The sequence below is a fragment of the Elephas maximus genome, chromosome 12 (genome assembly GCF_024166365.1).
Source record: "Elephas maximus indicus isolate mEleMax1 chromosome 12, mEleMax1 primary haplotype, whole genome shotgun sequence".
Classification (NCBI taxonomy): Eukaryota; Metazoa; Chordata; class Mammalia; order Proboscidea; family Elephantidae; genus Elephas; species Elephas maximus.
The window spans coordinates 18,103,949-18,123,239 of record NC_064830.1 but is presented as its reverse complement, the minus strand read 5'-3'; the positions used below and the strand labels follow the sequence as shown (position 1 = coordinate 18,123,239).

The 19,291-nt window shown below is 38.6% G+C and overlaps 1 protein-coding gene across 8 annotated transcripts in view; it reads left to right on the top strand.

The window, feature by feature from the left end:
* KIDINS220 (kinase D interacting substrate 220) overlaps positions 1–19,291 on the top strand; it is a 128,987-nt gene that overhangs the window by 52,290 nt on the left and 57,406 nt on the right. For 4 of the 8 annotated variants that reach the window (XM_049904674.1, XM_049904672.1, XM_049904673.1 and 1 more), the window contains exons 12-20: positions 2,687–2,864; positions 6,380–6,544; positions 7,526–7,705; positions 9,019–9,184; positions 11,015–11,166; positions 11,362–11,651; positions 12,780–12,920; positions 13,681–13,924; positions 14,095–14,183. In XM_049904674.1, the coding sequence (XP_049760631.1) occupies positions 2,687–2,864; positions 6,380–6,544; positions 7,526–7,705; positions 9,019–9,184; positions 11,015–11,166; positions 11,362–11,651; positions 12,780–12,920; positions 13,681–13,924; positions 14,095–14,183 (1,605 nt within the window). Of the gene's footprint in view, positions 1–2,686; positions 2,865–6,379; positions 6,545–7,525; positions 7,706–9,018; positions 9,185–11,014; positions 11,167–11,361; positions 11,652–12,779; positions 12,921–13,680; positions 13,925–14,094; positions 14,184–14,321; positions 14,370–19,291 lie in introns of all 8 variants that reach the window. The other 4 variants (XM_049904669.1, XM_049904670.1, XM_049904668.1 and 1 more) reach the window with 2 other exon arrangements.

Here is a 19,291-nt window from a genome sequence, read left to right as displayed (position 1 = left end):
GAGACTGGGGAGATTTGAGAATGAAGAACGTTTGAAATGGATAAGGGTTGATATGCTGTGTATATTGTTGTTGTTAGGTGCCATCGAGTCCATTCCGACTCACAGCGACCCTATGTACCACAGAACGAAACTCTGCCTGGTTCTGCACCATACTCAAAATCATTATGCTTGAGCCCATTGTTGCAGCCACTGTATCGGTCCATCTCATCGGGGGTGTTCCTCTTTTCTGCTGACCCTGTACTTTACCAAGCATGATGTCTTTCTCCAGGGACTGACTGATCCCTCCTGACAACATGTCCAAAGTATGTGAGATGCAGTCTTGCCATCTGTGCTTCTGAGGAGCATTCTGGTTGTACTTCTTCCAAGACAGATCTGTCCGTCCTTTTGGCAGTCCATGGTATATTCAATATTCTTTGCCAACACCACAATTCACAGGTGTCAGTTCTTCTTCGGCCTTCCTTATTCATTGTCCAGCTTTCACGTGCCTATGACACGATTGAAAATACCATGGCTTGTGTCAGGCACACCTTAGTCTTCAAGGTGACATCTTTGCTTTTCAACACTTTAAAGAGGCCCTTTACAGCAGATTTACCCAATGCAACACGTCTTTTGATTTTTTGACTACTGCTTCCATGGGTGTTGATTGTGGATCCAGGTAAAATGAAATCCTTGACAACTTCAGCCTTTTCTCTGTTTATCATAATTTGCTTATTGGTTCAGTTGTGAGGATTTTTGTTTTCTTTATGTTGAGGTGCAATCCATACTGAAGGCTGTGGTCTTTGATCTTCATTAGTAAGTGCTTCAAGTCGTCTTCATTTTCAGCAAGGAAGGTTGTGTCATCTGCATAATGCAGGTCGTTAATGAGTCTTCCTCCAGTCCTGGTGCCCGCTTCTTCGTATAGTCCAGTTTCTCAGATTTTTGCTCAGCATACAGATTGAATAGGTATGGTGAAAGGATATAACCCTGATGCACACCTTTCTTGACTTTAAACCACACAGTATCCCCTTGTTCTGTCCAAACAACTGCCTCTTGATCTATGTACAGGTTCCTTATGAGCACAATTAAGTGTTCTGGAATGCTGTGTATAGTTAACGTGAATTAGTGAAAGGAATTACAAACAATGAAAAGCATAAAGGACTGTCGTTGGACAGAATGCCAGCTTCCTACTTTATCTACCTCAAGTCTCTTCCCTCCTCTAATTATACATGAGATTGACCCAGATTTATTTTTCTGAAAGAGAAATATAACGTTACCTTATTTACCTTGGAGAAACTTTTGATGAGTCCTCATTTCTTGCAAGATACACTTCAATTACCTTAGAATGAACACAACCAAGATTTCTGATAATCTGACCTCTTACGTTTTCAGCCTCATTTGCTATCATTTTCCCTACATGAACCCGTACACTCCAACACACTGAACTATTTATCGTGCTCTTGACCGCACCACCACCTTTTATCCCTGTTTTTGTTCTACTATTTTCTTTACCTGGATTTTTCCTTCCTTCCCTTGTCTACTTGGTGAGCTTCCAGTCAGCTCACTTTTTAAGACGTGGTTAAAATGCTGTATCTGTTCATAAAAGATTTACATAGGATTCCAGGCAAGAGTTACTCTGATTCCTGCCTCCCAATAGCACATTACACAAGCCTTTGTTATATCACTTTCTCTATTGAATTGTAATTTTCTGTTTTCATAGCATTTTCCCACTTAATTGTGAACTACTTAGATGCAAGGATGCAATGAATTTCTGCGTTGAATTGATTTTTGTAGTGGAATCATTATTTTCTTTAGCAATTCTCTGCAGTACAGCAGTGGGATCAAAGAAGGTGAATGCAAGGGAGGTGGGGGAAGGGCTGGACACCAGTCTAGAGAAGCCATGTGATGACGCTGAGGGAGGGACTCCAGCCTGTTGGAGAGGACAGCATTGGGGTGGCTGGTGAAGCCAACAGATTAGGAGAGAAGGACCTGCTGAAGTAGCTGGAGATTGCAGTGAGGGAATAAGGTGGATTGATGTCAGAAAGGGTAAGTGAGAAGGAAAAGGTGAAAGGTGAAGAGAATGGAAGAGGTTGTAGAGATAGTAGTCAGAGAAGGATAAATATGACAGAAGAAACTCAGGTGAGAATGTAGAGTATTGAAGTTTTAAGGACACCATAATGGTGGATAATTGACAAAGGTCATAGAAATTGATGAGATCACTAGTGTTAGATGGGGTATCGGCATGGATTTTGAAGGCTTCTAGACAAAGTAGAGAAGAAAGCTGTGAAATAGAATCCAAATCAGTTGAGGAAGGTGGTTTATATCCTTGGACGATAAATGTCTGGATGATGGGTAGGTAACAGCCTGTGATGAAAGTGAATCCGTGTCCTGGGAGGAGCCAGAAGGAGAAAGCCTGTTTCTTCTTCTCTTTCAGAGAGTTGACGGAAAGAGAGAATGACTTTTATTCTAGAGGAATATGGGGGAAAAGCTAAACAAGGAGTTAGAGAGATTGCGGGGAAAGATAGAAATAAGAGTTAATGTGTGTACTCTGTTAACATTATATATGTGTAATTTTACATACCCAGTACATAAAAAAAAAATATGAAAAGCTCAAATTTTCAGTTTTACAGAAACAAGAGCATTGTTATTTGTATGTATATTCTATATGTAAAAATTACAAAAGTTCATGTTTTCTCCCATTATTTTGCAGAAAGGAGATACTCCTTTGCATATTGCTATTCGTGGGAGGAGTCGGAAGCTGGCAGAACTTCTTTTAAGAAATCCCAAAGATGGGCGGTTACTTTACAGGCCCAACAAAGCAGGCGAGACCCCGTACAACATTGACTGTAGCCATCAGAAAAGTATTTTAACTCAAATATTTGGAGCCAGTAAGTAATGGATTTTGTTTCTGTCCAAGTTGTGAAAAAGTTAATGTTCTATTAAAAAAAACCTGAAAAAATAGAGGCTGACATCACTTTGCATTTGTCAATTAACTGGAGAATATAGAAATTGAGAAAGCTATTATTTTACTGTGGAAAATGCTCCTCGCTGTTTAAAACTCTTTTGTTTATTATAGCGTTCTAAATTAAGTGCATTCGGGTTCACCAGTCAGCTTTTAAGACCTCTACAGAATCTAACCAACTCTTCTAAAAGTCTTTCTCCCATTATCTTTTTAGTTGTACATTATGCTGTTATCAAAAATGCACTGTTTTCTGAATGTAGCCCAAGCATTTCCAGTTCCATACTTTTGTCTTCTGTCCATACTTCCCTGTCTTTTGTCCACTACAGCTAATACTCTCTCCACCTCCTCTCCACTTGTTAAAATCATATCCATTTTTCACGCTTCATATCAGTTGTCCCTTTCTCCATGAAATTGTAACTAATCCTTTTACTTCACCTCAGTACATAAGCACTTTGTAATTCCTTTTTTATACTTACTACGTATGGTCTTTTATTGTATTTCTTTTAGAATTTTCTCCCTTCTTTTCAACCTCTTCACGTCAGGGACTGTTTCTTCTTATCTTTGTGTCCTCTGTAATGTCTAGCACAGTGTCTTAAATGTTGTACTAAAATAGTTTTTGATTGAAAAGAACGCACTTGAGAATGTAATCATTCATAGGTAGGTCTTTCAAAGAGAGGACAGTTTTCTACTGGAATTGAAAACGGAATATGCTGGCTCTGGAAACCAACAGGAGATAGAATCCTGCCACTTTTCAAGTTTACCTTCTTACTCAGATCTTGTTTTTAAGTATGATTCTCTTGTATTATGAATTTTTTTTATTTTAAAATATTTTTGTAATTATAATAGTAATGTACACTCATTAAATTCAAAGAATGAAGATATGAATATAGGAGAAAGTGTAAATTCTCTTTTGTCTGCCATCTACCTTGGGTAATTGTTCTAATGACCCGCCAGACTTCTCTTTACCTTTATAAAAATGTTTTATTGGGCCATAATGTATTAGAAAGCTTTTTTTTTTTTCAACTATTGTGCATTAGGTGAAAGTGGATAGAGCAAATTAGTTTCCTATTCAATAGCTTGTACGTTAAGTGTTCCATTACATTGGCTTCCTTCCCCACAATGTGTCTGCACTCTCCCCATTTCCATCCCAAGTTCCCTGTTTCCTTTGATCCTGATTTCCTGCCCCTTCCTGCCTCCTCATCTTTGCTTTTGGGCAGATGCTGCTCCTTTGATCTAGTATAATTGTTCTAAGGAGCACATTCCTCTAAGGTATTATTGTTTATTTTATGGGCCTGTTTATCATTAGGCTGAAAGGTCGTTAAAAGTTTTTAGTAATGAACTGTATCATACTTTGTTATGTAATCTGTCATTGTGGGTTCTAACCATGTCTATCTAGTCCTCTATATTTAGTTTGTTTTGCTACTACAACTAGTGCTTCAGTGAACATCTTTAGATGTATAGCCGTTAATTCTTAGTGTTAGGATTATTTTCTTGGGATAAATTCCCAGAAGTAGAATTGCCAAGTCACCGCATGCCCACAGTTTTGGTATATTTTCCAAAATGGTTGTAACCGTTTTTTCTCCCTTTGGCCAAATGTGATAGCGCAATTTGCCTACAGCCTTGCTAACACTGGGTATTTCCAGCCTTTATATTTTTGCTAATTAGATCAATGAGAAAAAAATTCCATTTTAATTTGCATTTTAAAACTATTAGTTTAATTGAGATCTTTTAAAATGTTCATAGGGTATTTATAGCTCTGCTATTTTCCTCTTTGTATTTTTGCCCACTTTTTTTGTGAGTTTTTAATATTTTGAAAAAATTTTCTCTTAGGCATCTTTGTATGTTATGGATATTGATCCTGGATGCATCCTATATGTTGCATCCCTTCCCTCCCCAGGCTGATTCTTTGTATGGTGGTGGCTTTTAATTTGCCGCTTAAAAATTAGACGTTTTTGTAGCTTATTCTGTCTTTTCCTGTAAGTTCTTAGTATTTTAATGAGGAACAGGGCCTTTTCCACACAAAGATTTAGCAAGTTGTTTTTTCTCCAATATTTTCTTCTAGTACTTAGATGGTTTTTACTTTCTGATTTTTTAATGTTTCAGAAACTTATTTTAGGTAAGAGATTTGTGGAATTTTTTTTATTTTTTACCAAATGGTTGGCCTACTTTCCCAGTACCACTTACTCATTCATCCTTTCGCCATTGACGTGAAATGCCACTTATGCCAATAGCTTGTGCCAGTTCTGTGATGTTCTAACTGTTGTGGCTTTATAGTGCATTTCGATTCTCTGGTGACGGCCACCCTTTGGTAGTCTTTGAACTTTTCTCTGTTAGCTATTCTTATTTGCTCTTCTTGGGATTTGGATTGGAATTGCCTGGAAGTGATAGATTAGTTTCGGGAGAATTAACTGTCTTTAACTTGTTGAACCCTTCTGTCTGGAACCATAGAATTTCTGTTTTTCTGATCATCTGTTTTGTCCTTCAGTAACAGTTCGTGGCTTTCTTTATATAGTTCTTAAAAACCAACCAAACCCCTTGCCGTTGCGCCAATTTCGACTCCACATCTTACATTTATTTTTATGTACTAGTTTATGTTTTAATTACCATATTATATTGATTCTAAAATGCACATTGTTCCACATTTTAACACCTCTGAAATTGGAATGTGACCTATAATTGATGGATAAGAGAGGAATTATACCACAGTTTGGCAGCATTTTTTCTTTTTTAGTTGAATATAGTAATGATGCATCTTACTACTGACCACTCTGGCCAGGATCATAATAAAGGGCCCCGGACAGAGCGGGAGAAAAACGTAGAACAAAATACAAATTCACAAAAAGGATCAGACTTACCGGTCTGACAGAGACTGGAGGAACCCCCGAGACAGTGGCCCCTAGACACCCTTCTAACTCTGAACTGAAACCACTCCCAAAGTTCACCTTTCAGCCAAATATTAGATCGGCCTATAAAACAGTAGCACCTGTAAGGAACGTGCTCCTTAGAACAATCAAGTATATGAGTCCGAATGGGCAACACCTGCCCAAAAGCAAAGATGAGAAGGCAGGAAGGGGCAGGAAAACCTGGTGAATGGAAATGGGAAACCTGGAGTGCAAAGGGGGAGGGTGCTGACACATTGCAGGGATTGCAGTCAGTGTTATAAAACAATTTGTGTATAACTTATTGAACGGGAAACTAATTTGCTCTGTAAACTTCCACCTGAAGCACAATAAAATATTAAAAAAAAAAATGATGCATCGTACAATCAATAGGTATCTTAAATTGAACTATGGTATTAATCTAAGAATCTTTGTACCTATTTTTATATAGATCTAAACATTTCATATAAAGTTTTTTTTTTCTGTAAGTGATAAAAATTGATACTCCTTTCTAAGAGTAATGTCACTGTAATGTAAACATATGGCATGTTTATAATTGCAGGACACTTGTCTCCTACTGAAACTGATGGTGACATGCTTGGTTATGATTTATATAGCAGTGCCCTGGCAGATATTCTGAGCGAACCAACCATGCAGCCACCCATTTGTGTGGGGTTATATGCACAGTGGGGAAGTGGGAAATCTTTCTTACTCAAGAAACTAGAAGGTAAAGGATGTATTTATAGAAAGCCCCTGTATATGACATAGTTTTCTGTTGTTACACAGTTTACTAACGTGAATTCGTTAGGCTTTTGCCCTGCTCTGGTTGATCCTCTGCATAATCACTTGCATTCTTTTTCTAAAACACAGATCCATTCATGTTGTAACGCCACTTAAAACCATTTGGTAGCAGATTTTTTGGATGTGCTGCTTACGATATTCAGGGCCCTTCACAGACATTAATTTGCAGGCTCACACTTTCCAGCACCATCTCCCGTGTGTACTTCATGGTGCAGTCACGGAGGGCTAGTTCCTCTTACAAGAACAGTTTGTATATTTTCCTTCAGTTGCTCCCTCTATTAGTTATTTCCTAAACGGCTCTTTTCCCCACTTCCCCACCCAATACACACACCTTCTCTTGGCAAATTCTTACTCATTCTTCAAGGACAGGTTTCAGTACTGCCTGTAAAAATTTCTCTAAGTTTTTTTTTTCCCCCCCAAATAAAGCATGACTTGTTCGGGTCTCCTTTGGCTTAGCACATACCTTTAAGAACAGTATTCTCTAATGTGATTGGAGGGGGTTAGAGGTGAAGAGGAATACCAAAGAGGAATGGGGGTGATAATAATGTAGTTCGAAGACACATAAACGAAGTAATTATTTTTGGATATGTAAAGAGTACTCTGCTGCTTGTGTAATACAAACTACAAAAGATAAATACCAACAAAATCTTGACAGTGGGAAAAGGATTTTGTATATTCTGAATATGAAAAAGGGGAGCGAGTGAGACAAGGGTAGCTGAGCCTCTAGGGAGTGAGATTTTTATGTTTATCAAAAAAGAACATTGCTTACAATGGCTAAGTAGCAGCACCCTAGGGATTTAGTAGAATGCCCAGTAAATGCTTATTTTGAAAATGAAAATTTCAGATTGAGTTAAAAGTTGTGTATCTTAAAACAGGGATAAGGTTTTCATACTAATTTCTCTTTCAGATGAAATGAAGACTTTTGCAGGACAGCAGATTGAACCTCTGTTTCAGTTCTCATGGCTTATAGTATTTCTTACCCTGCTACTTTGTGGAGGGTTTGGTTTATTGTTTGCTTTTACTGTCGACCCAAATCTTGGAATAGCAGTGTCGTTGAGCCTTTTGGCTCTCTTACATATATTCTTTAGTAAGTCTTTGCTTTTTATCTTTTTTGAAAATGTCAAAACTCAATTGTTTTACTCTGTATCTGTCTCTTAACCTTTTTAAGACCCTATTATTTCCTGCTTTGAATTTTTTTTAATACCATGTGTTTTCACTAATGGAAGCATGCTGACTTATGGAGAGTGCTTGAATTTTGGAAATATTATTTGGGAATATATGGTTCCCATGAACCTCGAGGGGTTCTTGGGTATCAGGATTGGTGGGTGCCCATCCCACCGATCCTGGGTGGCAGGATTTATTGTGACACACACACGTATATCAAACCCATCGGGGCTCCCTCATTATCACGGGGAAACCATAAATATGCTTACAAGGCTTGTCTAGCTGTACAAAAGCCAAAAGAGATGAAATTTTTACTGAATCACACTTCCTGGGTACACTACCTCATATTTAAGGGCTGATACCCCAATTTGCTGCTTCAATGAACATTTGTTTTGCCTTTCACTATTATACAAGTCCCCACTGGAGGGCAGCAGATACTTTTAGTGGGAAAAGTAGAGTTCCAAGAAGCCTGAGAGCTGGAAAAAATGGGTGGGATACTATGTCCCACAGGTCATAAAAGGTTAAAACCTGTAAGTGATTTTCATAATTGGGTGAGAAAGCTGATTTTCTTGATATTTTATAAATTGACCTAGAGGAACATTGTCTACAACCTGTCTGGAGTAGTTTTGAAAACGAATGTACTAGTTATGCATATTTAAACAGGCTCTTTAATTTATACTTATCCTTTTGTATGTTAATTAATGGTTTACATTTAAATATTTTCTGAAAATAAGGCTTCATAGCCATTATTAGTTTGTTCTTGGCTTAAGTTAGGAGATAATTGAGCATTTTCATCATGACTTTTTTTTTTAATCCAAAAGCAAAGTAGAAAAATAAAATATAGCTCCTCTTCTTGAGGTATCCTCGGTTGCAAGGGAAGAAATAGATTGACTGCCTGGGTTATTGGGGGAATTGGTAACTTCAACAGTTGCAAATAGTGATAAACCACAATCTGAACTACATGATACATTTCTGTTTAAGACGTCTTTCTGATTTGTGTTTCTTAGGTCATATTTTAGTCAGGTTACTTTCCATTGTTTACATACCTTCTGTGTGTTGGGGGAGGTTCATTGAGAAATTCTTTGAGTAGTCGTTTGGAAATAGTATGGGACCATGAAAAGTTATGTAAGCCTACCTGTCATTATTGATATTTGACTATCGGAAGTTTTGTTATTAGAGAAAAGAAGCTACTTGACTGATGATTATTTTGGAAAATTTTTTCAAACCGCATTTCAGTTGTGATTTACTTTGGTGGACGGAGAGAAGGCGAGAGTTGGAATTGGGCCTGGGTCCTCAGTACCAGATTGGCAAGACATATTGGATATTTGGAACTCCTCCTCAAACTGATGTTTGTGAACCCACCTGAACTGCCAGAGCAAACTACTAAAGCTTTACCTGTGAGGTGAGTTGGTTCCTTTGACAGAAGTAATCTTTACTAAGATGATGAAAAAAAAATTTTTTTTTATTTCATAAAGCTTATAATGTATCATTTCTCAAGGTGTGTTCCAAAAAACATTGGTCCCTTGAACTTTTTATATGGAAACAGAAAAATGCCCTGGTGAAATAAGTTTGAGAAACACTTTGTATTTTATGTCTCTCTTGGACATTAAAGGGTCAGAGACACCTTGCCGTAAGGAACCTGCTTAACTTTGATTCACCAAATTTTATTTTACCATAAACCTTTTTTTCCACTGTGTTACCTGTTATCATCGTTTGGAACATACTTTGAGAAAAGGGCATTTATTGCAGGCACCAACCTGGATCCTTCGAGGAGCCCTGGCACTTCCTCAGATTAGTGTGTAACTCTGGGCAACTCAGCTAGGTCCTCTGAGCTGCTATTTCCTCATCTGTGGAAATAACGTTTACATGCCTGTGTAAATTATTATTAAGATCAAATAGGAAATATATGAGAAAACAATTCAGAAAACATTTAAATCAGGTAATAAAGGAAAGGTAGAACACACCAGAGAAAAGCACAATGAAAGAAAAAAAAAGGAATAAGATGAGAAAATTGAATGCAAAAGAAGTTCAATAGACGTTGGCTAAAGAATTAGAAATTCACTAAGAGATTAATATTTTAAAAATTCTCATGAAGTAAATCAGATGAAAATAAAAGTGAATAGGCCAAGTCAGATAAAATACCAAAACCATGAATATAAGAGAGAAAATTCAGGTAAGAGTTTACAGGTAATTAGCATATAGGATTAAGTATTAAGAAAAGGATTTAAAAATAAAAAGTTGAAATGAAAAAGTTTAAAAGAAAACATACAGAATAGAATAAAATAATTGGAGAAAATGTTTTTTAAGGAAAACAAAAACATTCTAAATTACCGAGATGGTATTTTTAATAAGTAGAACAATTAAAATAGTGTAAGCCAAGACCACACTGTATAGAACACTGTGATCCCAGATTGTGTGTTAAAAGGAATGCTTACCAATGGATTGAGATGAGAGTTTAATTTAGAAATGGAAGGGAGAAAGGAACTAATGCAAAAATAATATCCATTCAGAGACTCAGAGTACAAATGATCCAGTTATTTCCAAGAATAACTGTGAAAATAATATTTTAAAACATCTTTTTAAATCCTTAGTAGATGTTTCAGATACTCCAGAACTTGAGTTCTTAAATGGCATTAAAAAAAAAAAACAAAAACCAGTTTCTCTCAAGTCGATTCCGACTCATAGTGACCCTATAGGATGGAATAGAACTGTCCCATAGGGTTTCCAAGGAGCAGCTGATAGATTCGAACTGCTGGCCTTTTGGTTGGCAGTTGAGCTGCTGACCACTGTGCCACATTGGGCTTGAAATTCTTCGTGACTGTTAATTAATGTTTTCTCAAGGTCCCAGTCTCTTCATTTGGTGCTTAGAAAGCTCTCTGTATGATTCTTTTTGGCTCCCTTCCAACATACAGTGCTGTCATTTAAACACTGTATCGTGGGGTCTGTTGAGGTGCCTGATACTCTTCGTCTACACCCTGTCATAGTTTATTTTCACCCTGCAGTCAGAATTACTTAACGTAACTCTGCCACATTTAACTTTTGTTACTGACTTTTTCTAAGAAAAGAAGTGGAAGACAACTGATGGCGAGTTCTTTACCCTCCTTAGAATTTTAAAAGCAGTATTTTGAAAAAGACAAAGAAAACAGGGTAAAATGCTACAGATACGACATACGTTAAAATTACTTGTTACTTTAGGTAGCTGAGTAATATTTTCTTTGGTCTTTCTCCCAAGGTTTTTGTTTACAGATTACAACAGGCTGTCCAGTGTGGGCGGAGAAACTTCAATGGCTGAAATGATCGCTACCCTCTCAGATGCCTGTGAAAGAGAGTTTGGCTTCTTGGCAACGAGGCTTTTCCGAGTGTTCAAGACTGAAGATTCACAGGGTAGGGCTTCCTTCCCTTTCGCGCGCGCGTGTATGTGTGTCTGTGTGTAGGATGAGCGTTCAAGTTTCGTTTCATTTCTGTTTATTTTCATGAGAGCACGCATTAAACATCAGCTTCATCATAGCTGTAACTTATGATGGTTAGAATTTTCTAGATCCTTGATACACGAGTAATTGTTAAAACCATCTATTACAGGTAAAAAGAAATGGAAAAAAACATGTTGTCTTCCATCCTTTGTCATCTTCTTTTTTATCTTTGTCTGCATCATTGCGGGAGTCACTCTTCTGGCCATATTCAGAGTGGACTCAAAACATCTGACAGTGAATGCTGTTCTGATATCAGTTGCATCTGTCGTTGGGTTGGCCTTTGTGCTGAACTGTCGGACATGGTGGCAAGTGCTGGACTCGCTCCTAAATTCTCAGAGAAAGCGCCTACATCATGCCGCCTCCAAATTGCACAAACTGAAAAGTGAAGGATTCATGAAAGTAAGCACTTCTCTGGTTATTAGAAAATAATTGTAATACGAGTATGCTGATTGTGACTATGATCATTTGAGTTTTAGGGAGTGTACTCTGTAAATGTTAAAAGTGTTGCATTTATTTTTAGTTTATTTTTCCCAAAAATTATTTTGCGGAAATACATATTTAGAGTGAAAAAAGTCAAAAGTTAATAGCATGTTTTTGTAAAGTACCCTTTTATACTATACTCAAAGGAATTAGCAGATTTTTCATAGGTGGTAATTATTGTTGTCACTAGCTGCTCTCAGCTGCTGTCAGGTTGGCCCTTGATTCATGGTGACCCCATGCACAGTGGACTGAAATACTGCCTGGTGGTCCTGTGCCACCCCCATGAGCAGTCGCAGATTGGACTGTTGCGCATAGGGTTTTCAATGGATGGTTTTTCAGTAGATCGCCAAGCCTTTCTTCTGAGATGCCACTGAATGGACTTGAATTATCAACCTTTCAGTTAGCAGCCAAGTGTGTTAACCTTTTGCACCACCCAGGGACTCCAGGTGGTAATTCTTCTACCACCACCACAACCAGATAGGGGGGAGTTGATCCTGGCTCATGCTGTCCCCCACGTATGTCAGTATAGCTCCCTCTAGGGCCCAGGAGGGAATTTTTAAAAAGAGTAACCCCAACCACCAAAACATATAAAATAGAATCAAATTTTTAGAGCTAAAAGGAACTTCATAGAACTTCTCCATCCCCTTCCTTTGCTCAAGTTCAGATCCCTTCAGGGATCTAGCTGTAGTGTGATATATAGATCACTTGGATTTGGGTTCATATCTAAGTCTTCTGACATTGAGCACCTGTGATCTTGGGAAGTAAGTCCCTCAGCCCAGTTTTTCGTTTTTAAATAGGGTATGACAGTGTTACCTTCTAGTGTCACTGTGAGAATGAAATGCTTTACTTGTGTGTGGTCACTTTGTACACTGTGAAGCACTCACTACGTAGTTTTAGGTGGAACCATAACTGGCAACTGGTCTTTAAAAAAAAAAAAAAAGGTCTTTACTTCCTATGAAATGACTTTCTACCATGCTTTTTTAAAAATATGTTTATTTTTTTTTTTTAAATGTATCTTTGGTGTTTTCTATACACTTTTTTGTGCAGGTCCTTAAGTGTGAAGTGGAATTGATGGCCAGAATGGCAAAAACCATTGACGGCTTCACTCAGAATCAGACAAGGCTGGTGGTTATTATTGATGGGTTAGATGCCTGTGAACAGGACAAAGTACTTCAGATGCTAGACACTGTAAGTTTAATCATATTGAAACTAGGAATTTTTACATATGTGGCAGCCAAGAGAATGGATGACTTCATGAAATATCTCAGATGGAATTGGAACTGTGCTTTTTATTTGAGTGGTACTTCTATCTTGTGATTTTTTTTTTTTTGTGCATGTGTATAAAAGCAACCATCTTATTACACAGAAACATAGTAAATGTCTCAGCACAGATTTAAACAGCTAAAGGTACAATTGTAGTTTAATGGCAGTGAGAGGGACAAAAATGAGTAGAACATTTCTTAAGTCCGTGGTGTGGCTCCAGCTTTCCTTTACAGATAGTTATGGTTAGAATCAGATGAGAATAGGAACCCACAGAATTTGTAGAGTTTTTGGTAAAATAGGGTCCACCAGTGGCTATCTGTAAAGTGTGTTATAAGCAACAATGTGTGACTACAGAGACCAGGGGGCCAAGCATCTCTTAGCATATGTATTCATGGATATTTCTCATCTATGTTGATTTTACCTCTTACGTAGATTGTGAGTGTGTCAAAGTGGGGACAGTATTGTTTTCTTTGCAGGTTTTATCACTGTCAAATGGTGAGAAACCCAGATTCAGCATGCAATTAAAAAAAAAAATTTTTTTTTGTAGAACTATGTTTTCGATTAAAAAGAAAAAAGCATTTGTAAAATATGGTAACCAAAGGATAGCACAGATTCTGAAGAGATGTTTTATTACATCCGATGATTTAAAATTTATATCACAGCTCTATATTTCGTTCTGCCACAGGTCCGAGTTTTATTTTCAAAAGGCCCATTCATTGCCATTTTTGCAAGTGATCCGCATATTATTATAAAGGCAATTAACCAGAACCTCAATAGCGTGCTTCGTGACTCAAATATAAATGGACACGACTATATGCGCAATATAGTTCATTTGCCTGTTTTCCTTAATAGTCGTGGACTAAGCAACGCGAGAAAATTTCTTGTAACTTCAGCAACAAATGGGGACGTTCCGTGTTCGGATCCTACAGGTAAAGGTCAAGTTCTTTAAGTATCAGTGGTTTGAGTTGGAAGCACTTTTGTATGTTTTCACAGTGACCCTCGTTATTTGGGGAAATATTGTTGCTGTTTTCACTACTCCTTAAAAGCATATACAACAGAATTTTAATGTCAGTGGTGTTCCCTTGATAAATTCTTCCAGGGATACACGAAGACGCTGACAGAAGAGTTTCACAAAACAGCCTTGGGGAGGTGACCAAACTTGGTAGCAAGACAGCCCTCAACAGACGGGTAAGATGCCGTTTGTTTTGAGCCAAATGTTTGTATTGCTATTATTCAAATGAAATTAAAATGATGTCACTTAAATAACCTTTTATAAATACCTCATTAAGCATTCCAAATAAATTTTATCATTGAATTTCCTTTCAGCTTCAGGTTGTTTTTCAGGGAATGTCTGAACCTAGAGCCGTAATAACTGTAAGTTGTATGAGTCCCTATCCTCCCCTCCCAACCTGTCCTTAATCCTAAATACTCATTAGAATCACCTCAGAGCCTTAACATGCTCCCCCCCCAACCCCCACCCCCCGCCCCCGACACACACACACAAACTATGTCCAAGTGTTTCCCCAGACCAACTGAATCAAAATCTCTGGGAGTAAGATTTTTTTTTTTTTCCTTTCTTCTGGTGGCTGCGGGCTTCTTTTGCTATTCTCTTTCTATTCAAGTTGTGTAACTAATGTCTTGATTTTGTCCCTTCTTTTTTGATTTGTGCATCTAGTGTTGTGAATTGACCTCTGAGGACTGCCTTTGCTGTGAACCAAAGGTTTTGGTATGATGTGTTTTCATTCTTGTTTGATTCTAGGAACATTTTGATTCCGTCTTTGATTTTTTCTGCCACCGAGTGGTTTTTAAGCAGGGTGTTACTCAGTTTCCATGTAATTGATTTTTTTTCCTCACTCTTCCTGTTGTTCATTTCTACTTTGATGGTATTGTGGTCAGAGAAGATACTTTGTATTATCTCAGTGTTTTGGGTTTTGTTGAGGGTTGCTCTGTGGCCTAAGATTTAGTCTGTTCTGGAAAATGTTCCATGTATGTTTGAAAAGAGTGTGTACTTTGCAGCTGTTGGGTGGAGTGTTCTATATATGTCTATAAGGTCAAGTTGGCTGATTGTGCTCTTTAGCTCTTCTAGATCTTTGTTGAGTTTCTTTCTAGACGTTCTGTCCTTTACTGAGAGTGGTGTGTTGAAGTCTCCTACTATTATTGTGGAACTGTCAATTTCTGTTTTCAGTGCTGTTAGAGTTTGTTTTATGTATTCTGGAGCCTTGTCACTGGGTGCGTAGCTGTTTATTATGGTTAAGTCTTCATGATGGATCATCCCTTTAATCATTATGTAGTGCCCTTCTTTGTCTCTTATGGTGGAATTTATTTTAAAGTCTATCTTATCTGAGATTAGTATTGCCACTCCTGCTCTTTTCTGATCGTTATTTGAGTGATAATACATTTTTCCATCCTTTGATTTTTAATAAATTTATGTCTTTGTGTCTAAGGTGTGTCTCTTGTAGGCAGCATATTGATGGATCCTGTTTTTTTATCCATTCGGTCACCCTGTGGCTCTTTATGGGTGCATTTAGGCCATTTACATTCAGTGTAATTATTGATAGGTGTGAGTTTATTTCTGTCATTTTGTAGTGGTTTTTTTTGTGGTACTAACATTTTCTTTGTTCCTCTTACTCTCCTGTGCTGAGTTCCTTTTGTTTGTGAATTTCTTTTCATTTCTTTCATTTTTGTAGATTTTGTTTTTATTGAGACCTTATGTTTTTCTTCTTAATTTTGATGAGTAGGTTTGTTAACTTTCTATGTGGTTACTTTGAAATTTACCCTTATCTTTCTAGGTTTGAACCAGTCTATTATTACTTGGTATTGCCTTGCCTTCCTCTCCATTAGAAAGTTTTATACCTATACCATTTATTCCCTCTTTTATTGTTCTGACGTTGTTGTCAATTATAGATTAACCTCTCTGGTTCCCTGTTTCAGTTGTTTTCGTTTTGGATAGTCCTTGAGAGTTCATTTCCTGGGTTGGTATCTGGTTGGTACAATCTTGCCTCCTAAATTCGGGCTGTGGTCTGATGTTTGTTCTCAGACCGAAGGACTCCCTTTAATAATTCTTGTGAATTTGTTTTGGTTTTTACATATTCCGTTAATTTTTATTTATCTGGAAACGTCCTAATTTCACCATCCGTTTCTGAAATCTTGTTGTTTATCTTTTGGATTTCTGATTGCTGTTTTTGTATGATTTCTAGTTGTGAGTTTATTTTGGCATTTTGTTCCTGTATTGCTTTCCTGAATTGTACATTTTTTTGTCTATTTTCCATGAATTTGTCTGCCTCTTCCATAAATTTGTCTATTTTTTTCTCATTTTTGTCTGCTTTTTTTGCTTCAACTCTTGGATTGCTCTGAATATTAGAGATTTGAATTCCCTATCAGGTAGTTCTAGTGCCTTTTCTTCTACTGGAAAGTCACCTGGTATTTTATTTTGGACACCTACTAGAACCACCCTGTCCTTTTTTCAATATGTTTTGATATTGTCTGCTGTCTTCGGGACATTCAGTAGTTATTTTCTTCATTTCTTGATTGTGGATTTGTTTGTTTCGTCCTGCTTTTTTGTTTTATTTGGTTATGTCTGAGCAGGCGGGCTGTGCTATCTTTGTCGCTTGCTCATCTGTAGTCACAATACTTTTTACCTCCTTGTCCAATGGGCAGGGGCAGTCAATCAGCTATGGTGCAGCAGGGCAGGTCCAGCTGAAGGGGAGGGCCTGGGATGGGTTGTTTGTGGCATGTACTAGGCCCAACAGGGTGGGCCAGGAATCAGTGTTGGGCAGGTTCAAGTGGGCTGTGCCTGTGCTGCTCAGGGGTATGGTGTTCAGTGCATGGTACAGGTAGGCAGGAAAGATGGGGGAGGTTGTGATGTATGGAGCTAATAGGGGTATGGGAAAGAGGAGAGAGAAACAGGAGCTAAAAACAACCAAACAAGCAAAGAAAGTGCTAAGGGAGCTTGCCGTTGGAGTGGAGAGAAAAGAAACCGAGAAATGGAGAAAAGCAAAAAGAAAAAAAAGAAAAACGGGAAAAGAAAAAAAAATAACTAGATAAAAATTTGGGGGAAAAAAAAAAAGCCCGGAAGAGTCTCAGAGTCCCTCCAGCGGGGTTGCTAAGACGGGGGAAGTGGCTGCCAGACTATGCGGTATAGTCTGGCTAGAGGGGGTATAGGTGTCACACATCACCAGGTATTCAGGAGACAGGAAAAGAAGATAAGCGTAGAGAGACCAGAACTGAGAAATGAGGAAGGAGAAAGGGAAAAAGAGAGAGAAAAGAGAAAAAAAAGAAGGAAATGCCCCCAGGGATCCCATATGTGTGACTGCGTAGATTGGGGGAGTGGCTCCTAAGCTGTGCAGTGCAGCCCGGCAAGAAGGGGCTCCCAAACTGCGAAAAGAAAACAGACAAAACAAAACAGAACAAAGTAACACAAGGCAAAAAAAAGTCCCAAGGATCCCACCAGCGTGGTGTTGCTGGGCGGGGGAGTGGTTCCCCAGTCGAGCGTGGCTTCACAGCCTTTGAGGAAGAAGCAGAGATGGCACACGGAGCCAGGTGTTCCAGAGAAAGAAGGGGGAGGTGGTAGGAGGCACAGAAGAAACCAAAAGAGACAGAAAGAACCACCACCAGCTCAGGAGCCTGGCCAGTGTGGGCAGGGCGAATCCAAGCAGCCTGAGGCTGAAGCAGTTGTCTCCTGGCCAAGAGACTGCAGCTGGCGGGAAGCAGAGGAGGCCGAAGTTGGGAGGAAGAAGCGGGGGTTAGGAAAGTGTATATCGCTTGTTACCAGATGATCTGTCTCCTGGTGGGAACTTCCTGAAGCTGCTTTCCCTTACTCCCTGTCCACTGATCTCTGACATGGGTGGGGCGAATCCAAGAGGCATGGACGGTGCACTTCCTGGCTGGCTGAGCCACCGCAGCCAGCCAGCAAGCTCAAAGGAAGAGCAGTGGGGAGCAAATGGAGGGGTGGGAAAGCATGTATTGCAGGTTACCAGGTGCTCTGTCTCCTTCTGGAAGTTCTGTGAAACTGCTTTCCTGTGCTCCCTGTCTGCCAATCCCCAGCAGGAGTCCAAGATGGCACATCTGTGCTGCGTTAGCGATGGGACCCTTCACACATCTCTGTCCTCATTCTCTGTCCTCTGTCAGTTTCTTATTCCATCTGGTGCTTGGCTGAGTATCTCTTCATTTGATACTTCAGGTTCCAGGAATGACGTTTTATTTAGTTTTTTGGGTCTTTGCTATAGAGGGACAGCGTGGTGCTTCTGTCTCTGGCGCCGTGTTGGCCGGAAGTCTCTGGGATCTTTCATCCAGGGTTGAAAACCACTCTGTTAATTCCTAGTCAGATTGAGATGTGCGTTGCCACCATAGTTGTAGGGGATGAAGCAGTTTGTGGCACGAGAATAGCGCCTCGCTTTATCTTCGTCTTAGCCTTCCTCCTTCCCTGATGTTTGTGAGGTGTGTACTTTTTTTTTTTTTTCCTATACCTACATAGTGATTTTGTGCCCTTCTCAGCCACCTTTTCTAACACTTCAGTTGTCCCTGTCCTACCCCATCCCTAGGAAACCTCTTTGTATAGAAAGGAGTATTATAAGACAGGAAAATGTCCACTGGCAGGTAAGTTATAGTAATAATGCCACCTGGTGACAGATAAGTCATACAAGCGTTGACCTTGTTTTTTTTTTTTCCTGATTTGCTACCATTAAATTTACAAATTTTACTTTTTAATAAAATGTGTCTTAAGTGACATTTTGATTCCTTGTATCTGTCCTATATTAACATGGATGCAGAATAATTATTATGCGGGACAAAATGCTAATTAACTGCCTGCACTAAATTAATAGAAAGGCCTGGTTTACTGTTGTGAGTTTCTCTCCTGAGTGTCTGTACACTTGGACCTCTGTGGCTGATTGCATCGTTCACTTGCATTGTGACCCTAGGTGAGAACCTTTGTTGTGCCTGTCCTCCTGTCCTTAGATGGGATCCCCTACCCCACCTGCTCAATAAAATGCCTTTAATTGTTATGGAGATACGATGATGTTTAGAGAAGCCATACTTTCTTTTCTGCATACTTGTCACACACTTTAATCTAAAAATCAAAGTGTTGAATCCTTAAAACCATAGGAAGGATTAGTTTGTTTTCTTACTTCATAGTTCCTGTATATAATGAATTTCCTTGAGAGTTTGGAATATAACTGCTTTTGTGTAAATATTCTGCCTCATGGAATAATAATTCTTTTTATTACTGTACAGTCTTCTTCGATTAAAAATTCAGATTCTTTTTTGTGATAGTAAAATTATATTCTTAAGAAGCCTTA